Raw genomic sequence first — 15,966 nt, 5'->3', positions numbered from 1 at the left:
TATATATTATAAATGTGTAGCTTCTGTAAAAGACTGATCTATGAAAGATGTAGATTGGGTAAGTATGTGTGATATATTTTTGCCATATTTCCTACCTCCGTATGACGTATAGCATATTACCGACCAGATACAGCGGTACAAAAAGGTTAAATGGTGCCCACTTCACTGAAGGTCATTTCTTTTATTTTACTTTTCTTTCTGAAAATAAGATTACATCCTGATGGGATTGTAGCAAAGTTTATGCTGCCTATTATGCTTCTCACACCAACAGAATTTCAGATAAGAGCTTGACAAATTTCACATATCCTGTTAATCCTACCATGCTTTGTACCGTACCACTTCCCTCTCCTTCCTTATTTCATTTCTGTAATCATCTGTCTGCCTTGCAAAGATTAGGTGATAGTGAACAGCTTTTGTTTTGGCGAAGGATCTTTTAAAACGTTGTTTAAAGGCTGATGCAGCTCACCTGCGAGGGAGGAGATGCTTATTTCACCCATTTAAAGGCTAAAATGTTACACATCATGAATCCAATTTTCTCTGCTTTTTCTCTCTAAAGGCAGGGATTAAAGCGGAGCTGTCAGCTCGCTCACCGGATCTTAAGACAGCCCGCGGATGTCGGCAATACTGTGCTCTGCTCAGTTTAGACAGTATCTTGAATCTCGCAGCTTTTTAATTTGGCATTAGGCTCAGTAAGCAAAATCACAAGAAGTTTTAATTAAATAGGTAACCCAGCGCTGCTGGGCAGCAAAAATCTACCTTCTCAAGGGTTGAAAGACTAATCGTGGTTTCTCAAAAGATATAGAGGAAGATAGAGGATAGAGGCCTGGAGATAATTGTGTCTGACTTTAAGAAGGATAGAAGTGAGAGGAGCCTTTTCTCCTGAGTGAACTTCTGTTGAGTAAACAAAAGTTGCTTTTCCATTGTTTCCATTGGATCCAAGTTTTTTTTTATTCAAAAGCTTTTCATGCATAAAGAGAAAGTTTTATATCTTAGTTTTTGACATTATTAACTTCTCTTCTCTCTTTCTTGGTCTTACAGTACATTCCTGACCTATTGGATCACAGACAAAAGATCTCTTGAGATATAATTAAGGTTGTGAAGCCAGATTTAATGGATTCTTGGGGTTTGGCCAGACTACAAGTTTGAATCAGTTTTAATGAACATTAATGGTTTTTTACATGTATGTCTATCTTATGTATATCATAAGAAGTTGTATTTATCATTTTCATGATAAATTGAATTGCAATTAATATATATTTTTAAGAATTTTCCTTAGATTATTTTTATTATTTTCTCTGAGCGTATTAACAAATGCCAATAAATTTGAAAATATGATTAAATGCAGTTAAAGTATGCATTTTAGTGATACAAAAACTTTTTTACTTACGATTATTTTATTGCTATGATTGCTTTTCTAATCAGATCATTATTACCTAAAAATATGTAATAAATAGTTCTTATAGTGCATTTTATTCTTATTAAAATAGTATCACAAAATATCACAATACAGCTTTAAATCAATATTGGTACATAATTGGTTAGTACTGGCATTATATACCTTTCTGGTACTTGACTCACAATTCCTCAACGACCCATTGTATTTCTTTCACCTGTCTTGTTTTTAATGTTCTTTTATTCAAGCTCAGTTTAAGGAAACCTCAGTTTTCATCTGGTTTCCTTGTAAACCTTGTCTTCTTCTTGAATATTGCCCCCTAAATGCCATCTCCGGGCTTCTAAAAAATGCATTTAGTCATTACTGGACATTGAAGTTTTAAAGTTCACTGAAATTAACTGGACTTTTATGGGATAATAAGATGTAAAAGGCCCTTTTAAAAGAGAGTCATTCCTTTCAGTCTCTCTCAGGAAAGCTCGTGTCTCTCCAAAGAGTGGTCTTACTGTCTCTGGTGGCAGACTAATGGCAGCTTCTAGTGGGCTTATTTGGGTTTAATGTGGCATAATGAGGTTAGGTAATTGGGTTTAGGTCAAGTTGTAAAACAGGTTTAGAGGAGACAGAGATGTGGAGATCATGCAAATGAGTGGTGTTAGATCGCCAGTAGCCTACGCTGATGGCTTCTTTAGGAGTTTGCAAAGCATATATTGTACAAGTGCAGCCTCGTTCCAGCTTCCTTCATGTACAAATGGTTTCAGTAACCTTAATTCCAACCGGAACCTCAATTAGGAAAACACTCACACAAGTGCTAAGTGGTCTTTGGAGAAATAGTTCCACATTAATGCCATCTTGGTATGGTTTTATCACTCACTCCTGTCGTCATAGGTTTCAGTCATCCTGTTCTCTCCTTGTAAATATCAAATTATGTGTCATATATTATTTAAGAGCTGGGAAGTTAATGAACACATTAAAAAACGCTGCGCCCACCCTTAGGAGCTCGGAGCCAATTTTCAAAATTTGTTAAAAGGCATGACTAATTAAAGAGGATATTTTAATTGGATTGAATTTTAATGCTTTTCTTCACCCTCCTTATTACCTTTGTGGCGGGGTTAAGATGAGAGGATGTTGAGATTAGATATTCTCACACTAATTAAGACTACAGATCCCCTGGGAGGAGAATAAGGGCCTGCTCATTCTATCCTTCCACACCCTGTCTACTCTCCTCCTTTCCCCTCCTTCCTCACTACCATGGCCCTCCATCTCTCCTCCCTGAAGCGCTGGACCACGGAGACCCACAGCAGACACGAAGCTGGGATTAAGATGAACGCGGGATGGGATGCGACATCCCTCCTTCACATCTCCTTTCCATTTTCCTCTCGTCTTCCGGCCGTCGCTCCTCATGGGGCCTGGAGATGACACATTAACCTTTGAGGTTGTCAGGCCATGAGAGACGAGAGATTCTCACATTAGGATTAACTTCATTTGTCTAATTAAACACATGACCATGCCAATGAACATGACCACGTGATCTGCGCTAGCGGAGGAGCTATATTCGATTTTCGGTGGAAATTATGTGGCCATTTTCAACAACTATCTTCATTACAGTGGCGTCACTGTCACCACTGTACGATTCACCCATATAGGTCATCAGTTACTTGTTAATGATTATGCCAGTCACAGGAAAACCATGTGGATAATGTACAGGTGCCTTGAAGTAAATTGAAATATCGTTGAAATGTCATAAAAGTGAAACTCGTATACTATGACGATTAGTCACACATGCAAACGCTCAAGACTTTATTCCTGTTAATTTTGGTAAACTTTGCTCTAATGACCTGACTCAGAGTGGTTAGGCACCAAGATGAAGGTGAACCACAAAACACAGTTGTACCCTTTTTACAATGACTTGTTTACATTATGTTTTTCTTTTCAGATTTCAACACTGAAAAGGTGCTAGGTGCAGGTTCAGCGTGGACTTCTGCCAAAACACGAAACGACTTGTCTAAAATATTAAAGAAACATACCAATAACACATAGAGTCCTCACAATCATGTACAGCATTGAATGCGTTCTCAGAGGTGCTTTACAGTAAAGGTGTGGCAGGTTGGGATGATCCAAGACTTAAAACGGGGCGTTCTGCATCATCCGCCATCTCCTCCTGGGAAACCAGCCCAAATCTGCACATCTTTTGGCTCCACCAATCAGGAGAGACACCTGACACCTGCGAACTCAAAATTACATATTAAGAAAAAAACAGCACCTTAAGATAGCAGCTGTAACTGTATTGAAAACCCAACATGGTATATATTATAAAGGGCCAGTTTTAATGAAGTATCAACCTACTGGTGTTTGTAATATACGCTCTACTTGTGTCCTCTCAACATTGCTGTTATTCCCGATTCTTGTGAAATGTTTTCTACAACACATTTCCCTTCCCTTCTTTCCATTCAAACTGCCATTTTTTTCTGGGCTGATGCAGTGCTCTAATCCTCTGAGAAGCAGAACTTTGGGATTTCATTCTCTGTCAGCAATAATCATTAGAAGTTAGAGAATTAAATCCTTGAAAAAAAAGACTGTTTAAACAGTGTATTCAAAAATGAGTTTCACTTTTATAATTTGCTTCTAGAAATATATTATCTAGAATATTATTTTAATTCATTGAGATACTTCTGTAGAAAAAATCAGAAAAGCCATAATGAAAGACCATCAGCTGCACTTGTGTGACTTTACAATCGTACTGTTATTTTTTTAAACTGTAAAAGTAGGAAAAAAGGCAAATACTTAGTTTGGAATTTCCTCAAATTTAGCATTTTATGTTCATGTCCTGTTATGTTTTTATTGTTCCATTCTTTGTCATAAGCACCTGGTACTGTGAGCTTTGTTTTGTGTCTGAGCAGTGAAGAATGTGCTGTAGGAAATTGAGGGCTGCACTTTCTTTCTGGGTGAGATGAAGTTCAACGCTGAGGCCTCGAACTCCGGAGCAGAGAAGGCAAAATCAGGACTTCACCGTCTCAGGAGCAAAACCCCTCCAGGGGTTTAGGGAATTGTTGATTGATTTATTCTACCTTTCATTCCTAAATTAAACCAGTCAGGCTGTTAATCTGAATCTGAAGCAGTAGATTTTTATTGCTATAAACAGGAAGAGCGCATTTGTTTTTGTAAATGGTAAATTAAATGCTTTTGTCTTATTGTCTGGGGAGTGCGGGGGAGTGAGCCAGAGCATGCCACCACTCGGTATGCATGCAAAACTGACCGGCACCTCTTTTTTTCCCCTTCTTCTTTTCTCTCCCATGCCTATGAGTCACTTCCATGCACCATTTCAGGGGAAGGGGAGAAAGAAGGCAAATAAACAAGATTTCTTTCCAGAGTTTATGTTCTCAAAGGGAACTACATGTGCAGGGGGCAGGAGAGGGTGCATTGGGGGAGTTTGCGGCTTGCAATTGAAAATTGTTGCCTTTACAGAGAGAGATCTGTGTACACTACTTGCAAAGTCAAACAAATAGATCCAGGGTGCAGGTTTAGGAGTGTTTTTGTGAGACTGCCCGTAAACCTCCCTGCCTGTCATCTTCAATCACTAAGTCCGTTTCTGATCAGACCTTTTTTTCTCTCTCCCTCTCTCTTCTTGTCTGTGTGCACGGTGTTTGCGTGTGTGTGTGTGTGTGTGTGTATTTGTCTGTGTTTGTGTTGCTTTGTTAACGTTATCCTGCATTTTCCATGCGGATGCCAGGCCTGGATCCAGAGAAGCACTTAGGAAAATCCCTGGCCGATATGCAGCCCTATTTGAAACAGGTCATACACTCTTAGATACCTTTCCAACAATCTGACCTCAGTATTTTGTGATATCTTAGTGTGCACATCATTTTCTATTGAATACACATATGTTGTTCCAGTCAGAAGTTTACATACATTATCAGCAGCCTAAATTTGAACACATTTTGAGTATTAAAGAGATATTGGAACTTTTTCCTCTTTTCATCTTCAATGATTTCTAAAAACAAGCAAACATCCTGCCATTGTGGCCAAACAGCTCAAGCTTTGTCTTGCCTGAACATTTATCTACCAAAGGAATTTAGTTTGGCCTTGTGGACAGCTTCAAATTCAAACGTTTACATGTTGATTAGGAACAGATGGCTCTTAGTCAGCAACTTCTCAGTCTGTTGATGTCAGGCTTTCTTCGAAGTGGACAGTGACACTGGCGTCTTCCAGCTTATGACAGATTTGGACCTTGCTGTTCTTGAGCGTCCTAATAAATATCCTTCCACTTGATGTTGACAGACGGTTGCACATTGACTATATCGGAATTTCCACAAAGTTTGATTTTATACTGATTCTAAAATTGTGAATTAAGCTTAAATCAGGTCCAAGGCAGAAAAATAACCCATTTAATACAACCAATTCAGTTGTTCAATTTACAATGGAAATTATACCAGAAGCTTGTCGATGGCTACAAAAGCGTGATAAAGGTGCAACTTGCTAAGGGAGATTTGTTCAAATGGGGATACACGTTTGTATTTGTGTAATTTCAATTTTGTGTGGACCAGAAAAAACCCCAACAATTTTAAACTCACCCAATCCTTGCTATCAGAATATCAATAAATTAATATGACATTCAGGCCCATGTTGAGGTTTTAGAAATGTCTGACCGGAACTGTAAGTTACATAAACCTTTGTTTTCCTATTGGTTTGGATATTGTCGTATAAAGTTGTCAGCACTGAATCATTATTGTATATTAATGTTCGACAGCACAAATGCTAAAACATCTGTAAACTGATTAGCATTATTTTGCAGAAAGTTTCCCATACTATGGCATATTACTAAAATAAAATATTTTGCTTTGCTCTGAGCAGCTCTCCCGCAAGTACGGAGTCCATATTTGTGGCGAGGGAGGTGAATATGAAACCTTCACACTCGATTGTCCACTCTTCAAAAAGAAGATAGTGATGTGAGTAAACCAGCACAACGCTCAGTCGACAGAATTATTTTCCTCCTCCAGGTGTCTGGATGTTTTCTGTTTGTTTGCGCAGAGATGAAGCCGAGACGGTGATTCACTCCGCAGATGCTTTTGCTCCAGTTGGCTACCTGCGCTTCACCAAAATGCATGCAGAGGACAAACACAGCGTGAGTCTAATTTCTGTTCATTAAAGTTGATTCACATACAAAGTCAATACCGTATCAATGGCTTTGCATGGAGAAGTTTGACTCTGTGGGGTTGATTACGTTCAAGCAGCTCTCAGGGCCAAACAGTATACCAGAACACAAGCCTTTGGTGCTTGGTAACTTTGTCTAGGAGAGGGGAAAAACACAGCTCTGCAGGGTAGGATCCAGATCAGCCTCCGGAAGGCCTTTCTAACTCTACTTCCACACATTCTAGCTCTTGGTCTCTCCTTTCATCTCCCGCTCTTGCTCCTCCAGCCCCACATGGCCTAGTTTGACGTCTGCAATATTCGCCGCAGCCTGAAACGAGGCCCAGCTTAATAAACATGTCTGCTCGCATTAAGGCGCTTTGCATTCAGGTAGCTGGCTGAGCGGACACAAGCAAAGGGTTGTGGGGAAGGAGAAGAAATTGGCTTTTGGTAAATTGAAGGCTGAATTGGGACTCAAATGCTCGAGGAGGACGACACATTTCCCTCTCCCTGCAGGAGTGGATGGCAAATTCTAACATTTCTTAAATTGTTCTTGAAAAGATTTAGTGAAGACAGATCATTTATGTATTTTTATTTCTTTTTTTGAAGTTCCCGTGTTTATTTAAAATCATACTGGAGGTTCAGTTTGCATTTTCTGTGTTTACTGGAGTATTTTGTCGTCACGCAGAATAATCGAGTATACGATTTGAAGACACACACTGTGACATACACATGTCCCCTTGAATGTATATGCAGACATTTTTACATGTACTGTATGTCTTTATTTTAGATGGGGGAAGGCACTGTTATAGACAGAAAACATACCCCCATCCAGCAACCCCTACGACCCTCCAGCCTCACCCCCTTAAGCTATATTTTTTTTTCCTGCTCCCCTTGCAGCCGCTTCCACCCCCAACATGCAAATAGACACTGCATGCTCCTGTGGCCCCTCTTGCCCCCCTAGGTTGCTAGAGAAAGAGCAGGGAAAACCAGAGCCTGCAAGAGTAAGAAAGGGGAGGGAGAGCGAGAGGGGCAGTGGCGGCAGGGGGGGGAGACAACCAGGGGAGAACCTGCCCTGGTTCAGCTTTCTGAAGCTCTTCTCGTCAGGGTGACAGATCTGCGGTGACACCAGCACTAGAGGAAACTGCACCAAGCTCAGGGGGTGGGGATGGACCACCATCATTTGCCCTCAGTTAATGCTAGTCAAGCTATTTTTCATGCTGGCCAGGAGAGAGGGGCTGAAGTATAATTAATTTGATTATCATATGGCCTAATGCGGCTGACAGGAGACAAGGGGGGCGGGGGGTGAACGAGTATCAGGCGGCGTGAGGGTTGTGCCGAGGAAATATGAAATATGTATTTAAACGCGTGGCACCCTTGCAGGATTTGGCAGGTAATATGTAGGCCTTAGAGAATGATAATGATTTGTTATTTAAAGAAGTCGCAGGGAGCGGAGGCAAAGTATAAGCAAACAGCTGCAAAAAAATAAAATAAAAAAATGGTGCAATCCAAAACATGTCTCACTGATCTAGTGTTGAGTCTTGACTGACAGCCACTATGATTGGATCTACAGTATCAGAAAACACCATACCCTGTTCGCCTGAACCACGAATATGTTAGCAAGTTGTTTCATATTCATTCACCTTGAAGTTATGCGCGTCTGGGTCCTTGTCATGTAAGACTGACGTGCACACACAGCCTGCTCGGCGGCGTACGTGGTGAGGTTGGCTAATTATACGGCGTTTTGTCTGCCATCGCAAACGGCTCCGCGCTCTTTGGTGGGCACTTGGCCTGATGTATTCCCCCGTGGTGCTTTATTGCAGGATGCGGTGGCGAGAGCTTTGCCCCATGGTAGTTGTCCTTGCCAGAGCGCCATTGACAAGATGACTGAGGAGGTGGAATATGCTGATCAAGCTGAAGACAACCAGCACAAATTTACATCAAACTGTGACCTTAGTTGTCACTGGGGCCACGGTGAGATTCATTTGTTGTGAGACGTGTGCACGCAGACATGCATGCATGAGTGTGTATTTATGTCTGGGTGTGTCAAATGATATCTCTGTGTGGTGTGTGTTGCTGTGGATCGGTGTCGTGTGTGACCAGCATCATAATGCCGGAGCTTTTTGCATGGCGGTTTGACAAGAGTTGTCATTTGAGTAGCTTATTTGTGACAGCATCTGAATTAATTTCTCTGATGACATGAAATGAATATTTATGGCTTGTTTACGAAGGAACAAATATTTAAAGGTGTTTCAAACATTATGATGAACCGAAACCTACTTAGTGGTGGGAATCCTAACTTCTTTGCTGCCTCTTCCTCCAGACAAGCCTCCATCCTGCTCCAAAAGGTGTTCAAGGGGCTATCAGTGGATCTCAGGCATCAATGGACTTAGGAGCCAGGATCTTGGGATTGAGGGCCAGACACTAGCAGCTTTAGCTATGCTTCAAGGTAAAGGAAATGTCGACAAGAACCAAAAAAAAAATCCTTCACACTCCTTGCTGATGCCCCTAAATAAAATGCAACGCAGCCATTTGCCACATCTGTGCAATTTAACGACATTTGTTGAAAATTGAGGTTCACAGATGCTCAATCTGACGAGTCTTGAACTATTTTGCGAATAAAAATGGACAAAAATGTATGCTGTGCATACTGCTCCATCCAACATTACCACTGTAATTGTAGCAAAAAGTAATTCTACAAAACATTCAGTCAGGCAGGCTTAATGGAAATACACTGCATATTTTTCAAAACAACCAACTTTTTTTATTCCTGCTTGCCAATAATGGACTGATTAGTGTTGGTCTATCACTTGAAATCCCAGACCTATATTTACTTAATGTACTAAAAATTCAGATTTTGATATTTAAAAAAAAAGTTACTGTTCTGGTGAGGTCTAAATAAATGTCTGCTTGTGTTGTGTTAACTGGACACAAAACAAGACAAACAGCAGACTTTTAAAACTTCATCTTGACTCAGCAGCACTTCTTAACTCCTCAGACAAACTCAGTGTGTCACAGATTCTGTCAGTCAGATGAATGGGATATGTGGCTGGACGCTGTACAAGGACAAGCACTTTAATCCAACACAGAACCAACTGTTTTTCAGACACACACACGCGCACACAGTGCAACCATGTAGAGTTTGGTTTATCATTTTTGCCCTGCAGAAGTTTTTATAGTGCACACTTTTCCCCCACTGCATCTCTATTTTTTTTCTCTTTCTTTTTTCTTTTTTTTTGATGGAGATGGAAGAGCAAGAGATGAAAAGCATATTTAATGTTTATGGTGGTGCTTGACTGAGCAGCCGCTTCACAGAGACAATATTAAACAAGTTAATATTTAATGAACAACTTCTTTGTATGGGGGCAAAGTAGTGTGAGATGCTAGTGTTGGCAAAGGAAAAACAAACTTGAAGCTCTTTCAGATGATTGTTGGGAGAGAGGGAGGCCTCACTTTGAGCCAAGGAGCTTGTATTTGTATCCAAAGCCTCCAATATGCACACCGGATTGCTTTCAATGGAGGGGGCCACCAGTACTGCTGCTTTATACTTAAAGCCAGTACTTTAGTTTGAGCATGTGTGACTCAGAAATGTATTAAAATAAGAGCAGGAGATAAAACAAAGAATGTTTTACAAAGAAATTATGTTGAGACCGAGCATTAAAACTAAGTACAAGACTTTAGAGATTTTGCCAGATGTTTATAGACTTGGTTTGTTCAGTCCAGGCAAGATTTTCTGACTTTGTACTGTGCTGTTGATAATGTCTAAAAATCTTATGCATTTTATCAGATGAGTTGCAAAACAAGGCTTGGAAAATGAAGGACATCGTCTTGGTTCATCTCTATGTGAGGAACATGGAGGATTTTGTTTCTCTCAATGCAGTTTACAGGAAATATTTTGACATAAATCCTCCAGCCAGGTAAAAGCTTCCCTTTCTTGCTTTATATGTTTACATTCTTCAATTTTGTCATATTGCTTTTGTTTTGTTATGTAGGGTTTGTGTCCAGGCGCCTCTGCCTGCCGGACAGCTGCTGCAGATGGACTGTCTCCTCCATGACTGGACCGAACCCCTGGAGGAAGGCTGTTTCCGCCACAAAGAAGCCCTTCACGTCCAGAGCCTCTCCCACTGGGCCCCTGCTAACATCGGGCCGTACAGCCAGGCCTTCAAGGTGAGGTCCAGGGTCCTCCACTGAGAATACGTGGGTGCAGTGGTGATAGGATGCTTTTGAGGATAACAAAAAAGAAGAGTTTAGGATAAAGTGTTTATAGTTGATTTTGATGCACAGTGGAAAATAATTCACAGTCCTGCCATATTTAGATGGAAAATAATTTTCATAGTGATGTAGCTTGATTGAGATTTTTTTCTGACAAACACAAAATTAAAATTGAGGACCTGCGGCTCCTTCTCGCATATGAAAAAGTGTCAAATAAAAAAAAGATCTGCACCCACCAACATGGAACGCTGATGTAGGAAATGATAGACTGACACGCATCATTTATAGAAACTGTTTCCTATTGAAAACTTTTTTCCTGCCTTTTTATTCTTCCTCTTTATTCAAATTTAAAACCCTCACTGATACTGAAAACAGCCTGCTTCATATCTTCTTCCCTCAGTAAAAACTTTCCTACCAAAGAGTGTTCTGGGAACTGCAACCTGGTAATGCTCAGGTTACCATCTACTGTTCGGGAAACCAAAAACAAACTGACTTATTTGGGGATAGTGAACCTGAAGATTGGATCATTTTCCGACTTTTATTTTTATTTTTAATGCTAGTTGCCTTTATTGGAATCCTCAGGAAATGAGCCAGGAGAGAAGAGGAAAAGAAATGCAGCGACGGTCTCATTCACACAAGTATTCCAAGCTCTATCTCTATGCCACACACCACACCACATTTCACTTATTGTGTGATGGATTTTTTACTTGAGTAGTTTTGTCTTTATCTTTTACCATGTGTCCTTTCTAAAATGGCTAATGTGCACCTACCCTTTGCACTTGTTTATAAAGCAGCATGTCTTTGTTTCTCATATTGTTTCAAACCTTTAAAGAATGTGAAATTCAAAGGCCAAGCAGAGGAAGTGTGGGCCGCGGTTGCATGGTTGGCTTGGTGTTGTGTTTACCCAGTGTGTATTATATAGGATTACACTTGTCAAGGTACTGTCAACAAGGATAGTGTCCATCTCCTCCACACGTCCTTGATCCTTCAACCAAATCCATCTGTGAGTGAGAACATGTGTGGATTAGCCATTCGCTCGGGTCCTGACGGGCGTATCTCAGCGGTCTGTTGCTGAAGCAGAGTTTAGATTCCTGAGATCTAACCTAAAGAGTTTGGTTTGTTTTTAGCATGCCAGCAGTGCTTGAAATCTTCAATGAAGCCTCATCGAGACATAAAATTGAAGTCAGCTGCGTGCAAGTACTTTTGCCACAAGAAAAAAAAAAAAAGTTTAATCTCTCATTCGTTTAATTAGAATTAAAATTCGCTATAATTTGAGCAAACCACAGAGAGGAGCGCTTACTCAGAGCTCTGTGTGGCTCTTCACACAACCCCTGCACGGTCTCTCAATGTGTCTACTCCCCTTTACGCAACAATGGCTTAATTTGATCAAAAATGTATTAACAACTCTTCAGTGCAGCAGAGAGTTTTACATATTGATACAATTAGCCTCTTGCTGTGAGCAAGCACGCAGCTCACCCACCCCCACTGTCTCATCACGGCTCTGCTGTGATTGTCTCAATCTTAATGACAATGTTCCTCGTTGCTCAAAGGAGCACAGGGACAGAAAAAACTGTGGTCATGTAAAACTCCATTCCACATATCTTATTTAGGACGTAAAGGTTTCAACTATACTCAAAAATTAATCTGTAACCTTAAGCATATCTTAGTAGTGTGTTATGTGGAGATGAGTGAAACCTTAATGGAGGAACAAATTGAGCTACAGATTCCTTAACTTGACAAGTTCTGAGTAATTGTTTACTTTATTGTTTACCAGTCAGGGAGGGCTAACCAGTTGATTCAGCTAAGTAGGGCTTTAAGCACTATGTTTATTGTCCTGCTATATTGGGACCAGTCCATTCCTCTGCTTCTAATGATCTGAGAGCGAGCACATGGCTAGTGACAGAAAATGGCCCTGCAGAGTCTAACCACGGAGGACCGCCGCTGGTGGAGGGATAGAGGAAGTGCATATCGGATTGGCATGTGATGGATGCTGGACCTTCAAACCCCATCCATCCGTTCGTCTGTCTGCTTGGCTTGTCATGTCTCTCAGCGTCAGCTCTCGGAAATGGCAAGCTGACTCAACGTCGACTTGGTCTGGCAGTATGACAGATTCAGATCTGACTTGATTTAGGGAATTAGTTAACCTTTTTAATGTCAGAGCTGGGGGGGGCTCTTGGTGTATTGGGCACTGATATATTGGAGCCCATCAGTTTACTTTAAAGCCGCAAGCAGCAAAGATAAAAACTGTAATTTAATTTATGATTTGATTTTCACTCTGTCATATTGTTCTTCACATGACTGACAGTTGTTTTTGTGCATCCCAATATAATTATATCAAATTATTTGCGAGTGTGAGGTTACTGAAGTTCTTGGCATACATTGTTTTGTTTTAGCAATAATTTACATTATCTAAGTATCAGTTTAAAATTAATGTATTAGTCATAAAAAGTTTTGAGAATATGAAATGTTTTTAAACTAGTTATCCAGCAGTACAGTAATTAATCATTCACAGTAGTTTAAAAACTTTCTATACATGGGAACCTAGCATCATCATTGACTTGCAACTTTCACTCCTGCACAAAGACGTAGTAACAATCGCTTGCCAGATCCTTAACAATTATTTCATACTTTAAATTATTTATATTTAAAGTCGTCTTGACACAATCCAGTTAGATTTAATGTTTAGACTGAAACCAGCTTTTGTTTTGTTTGGGGGGGTTTAGCTACCAGTACTCTGCTTTTTACCAATATAATCAATTTGAGAGTAATTAGGAATGATTGCTCCTATAAGTAGGTAGATTAATTAAATTGGTTTGATCACATACTAAAGCCAGAGTTGACGACAAGAATCTCAAGCTGCACACTTCCCTCCATGTCTATTTAAATTGATTCAGCCTATTTGGTCACATTCCCTTTGGAGGCACATTTACAGAGGTGAACACAATAGCCCAGACAGGACTGAATAGAAGGACTATCAGTTGAATGGTTGTTAAACATCTCCTCTTTCCTGTTAAGGCAAGTGGCTCACCCTTGGGATATTTGCTGGGAAATTATACTCACTGATCACATTCTGCGGGGTGCGTTTAGGGAGCTGACTGCACCAGCCTCAGGTTGCTATGGTGCCTACCGATGCTTTTGCTGGGGTCTCCTAATTGTGAGTGACAGTCAATACTGTGGGATATTGTCTTGAGCAAGCCGCTGATGGGATTTGCATTGGGTTTTGAAAATTGTCAAAATGGGCCGCGAGGCATCAGCAGTTATGTGGATCTGACGCTGCCTGTTAACGTCAAAGGGAGGGGTGCATTGAGGGAGGTGGTGGGATTTGAATAATCTTCTCATAGAAGTTTAAATATCCGAACACAAATTAATTAAACTTTGTCTGGCCTTGTGGAAGTTGAGAGGTCAACCTGAGTGATGGTGGGCCACCCATTCTGGAGAGGAGAGCATGCTTGAAAAGGAATGATGTGTGGAGGTTTCTGTCCCGGTTAAAGCCCAAGGGTTATTTACATAAAGACGGGGACAAATTAAATAGCAAAGAGGCCTAATGATCCTTAAAATAAATAAACATTTTACATAGTATAATGTCACACTGAAAAATGTTAAAAATCCAACCTTTAATTTGAGTGCAACATACAAGTATTAATATCCCTAACATTATCCTTCAAAATAAGTGCAATGTTTTAATTTATACTTTAATTTTTTTGAGTTGGGCAGATTGTCCAAGAACTTGTAATTAGTTATCCAGGACTTTTTGTGTCCCTGGAGTATAAATACGACATCACACAGAGGCCTCTATTTTTTTTTAGCCTCCAGCGACAAGACTGCATGAAAACCCATGTCTGTGGAATAAGTCTGCATAGTAAGGAAGTGAGGAAAACTGTAAAGTGCAGCAAAGCATCTTGGGGTTTCCAAGTCTCCATAGCAACCATTAGATGCTGTCTACATGCCCACCAGTGTTTTGGAAGTATCACTAACATAATTTTGCGACTTTTGCCAAACTCTGCTGGAACTCTAACTAGAACCATGAGTTGGGTTGTTTTGGAAGAGAAACAGACCCATGGCATGAAGATTCTTCATCATACCTAACAATGAACATAAGGGACTTTTTCCACATGTTTATGTTTGAGGGATTTGGTCAGAAAAGGCTTTTTATTGGCATCATTTCCAAAGAAATGGTTGGCATGTAGATAATGGTTATTGTGTTTTTTTGGGGGGTTTTTTTGCCAGTCTTTGCTGCAATTCTCTAACGGTGAGCTTTAGAGATTTTGTTGTTTTTACAGCTGTGTCTATTTTTCTGTCTGATGAAAATGTGAAAACTCCCATGTGCTGCCTGTTAAGTACGGTGAAAGATCTGTGATGCTCTGGGTCTGTTTATCCTCCAAAAGCCATGGGAACCTTGAAATAACCAGAAGTTTTACAGAACTGAAATCTAATGACTGTTACAGAAGACTGGTAATGGGTTCTCACAAGACCTTTCAGCAGGATACCAATCAAAAATGTATAGCCAAATGAACATAGAGATGGTTCAGGTAGAACCTTCTTCCATTGTCTTCTCAGTCTCTTGGTTGAAATCTGATAGAAAACTTGTGGGGTGAGCTGAAGAGAAGAGCATAAGAAAGAACCCAGGTTTAGGACCGGACAATATGTAAAAAAAAATAAAAAAAAATGCTGGTCACAGATGCTTCTCTTTATGTTTCAACCTTGTGAAATGCTACAGGAGAAAACAAAGTGCTGTTCTGTTTGCAAAAAAAGAGAGTTGCACTTTATTAACCCAATGAGTTTCCCTAATTGAAGCATCAAATATTTTCTTAAGGCAATTAACTTCCACTAAGGACATTTTCTCAAATTAAATTCTCTAAATTGTTCAGTGTCAGATGCTGCAATATATTTTAAACCATGTTATGCATCTTTACAAGAGGTTCAACAAATAAAATGTATCTGTGCCTGTAATCTTAATAATGGACGAAATATACCAGCCAGAGTAGCATCTAAATTTAGTGAGTCAGTACTTATCACAATTCAGCATTTTCAAGTCTAATTGTACGCACAAAAGAACAACAATGAATAGCAGAATTTTAATGTATTACTTTAGATTCATGGTTTGAATGTTCTGCTGAAAAACAGCTAGCTTGCATAAAACAGCAACACTTTTTCTACCACCAGCTCATCAAACGCACACACACACACACACGCACACGCGCACACGCACACACACACACACACACACACACACACACACA

General features: G+C 40.1%; 1 protein-coding gene across 3 annotated transcripts in view; it reads left to right on the top strand.

Annotated features, from left to right (window-relative positions):
• dph6 (diphthamine biosynthesis 6) overlaps positions 1-15,966 on the top strand; it is a 67,024-nt gene that overhangs the window by 22,944 nt on the left and 28,114 nt on the right. For all 3 annotated transcript variants that reach the window (XR_532616.1, XM_008399794.1, XM_008399795.1), the window contains 7 exons: positions 5,118-5,179; positions 6,239-6,333; positions 6,416-6,509; positions 8,338-8,488; positions 8,838-8,963; positions 10,302-10,431; positions 10,507-10,681. Coding sequence is in view for 2 of the 3 variants with exons in the window: in XM_008399794.1 (XP_008398016.1) it covers positions 5,118-5,179; positions 6,239-6,333; positions 6,416-6,509; positions 8,338-8,488; positions 8,838-8,963; positions 10,302-10,431; positions 10,507-10,681 (833 nt within the window). In the remaining variant the exon portion in view is untranslated. The remainder of the gene's footprint in view (positions 1-5,117; positions 5,180-6,238; positions 6,334-6,415; positions 6,510-8,337; positions 8,489-8,837; positions 8,964-10,301; positions 10,432-10,506; positions 10,682-15,966) is intronic.

Source organism: Poecilia reticulata, linkage group LG22, assembly GCF_000633615.1.
Source record: "Poecilia reticulata strain Guanapo linkage group LG22, Guppy_female_1.0+MT, whole genome shotgun sequence".
Classification (NCBI taxonomy): Eukaryota; Metazoa; Chordata; class Actinopteri; order Cyprinodontiformes; family Poeciliidae; genus Poecilia; species Poecilia reticulata.
Note: the sequence above shows the minus strand (reverse complement) of the source record. Positions and strands in the feature narration are given on the sequence as shown.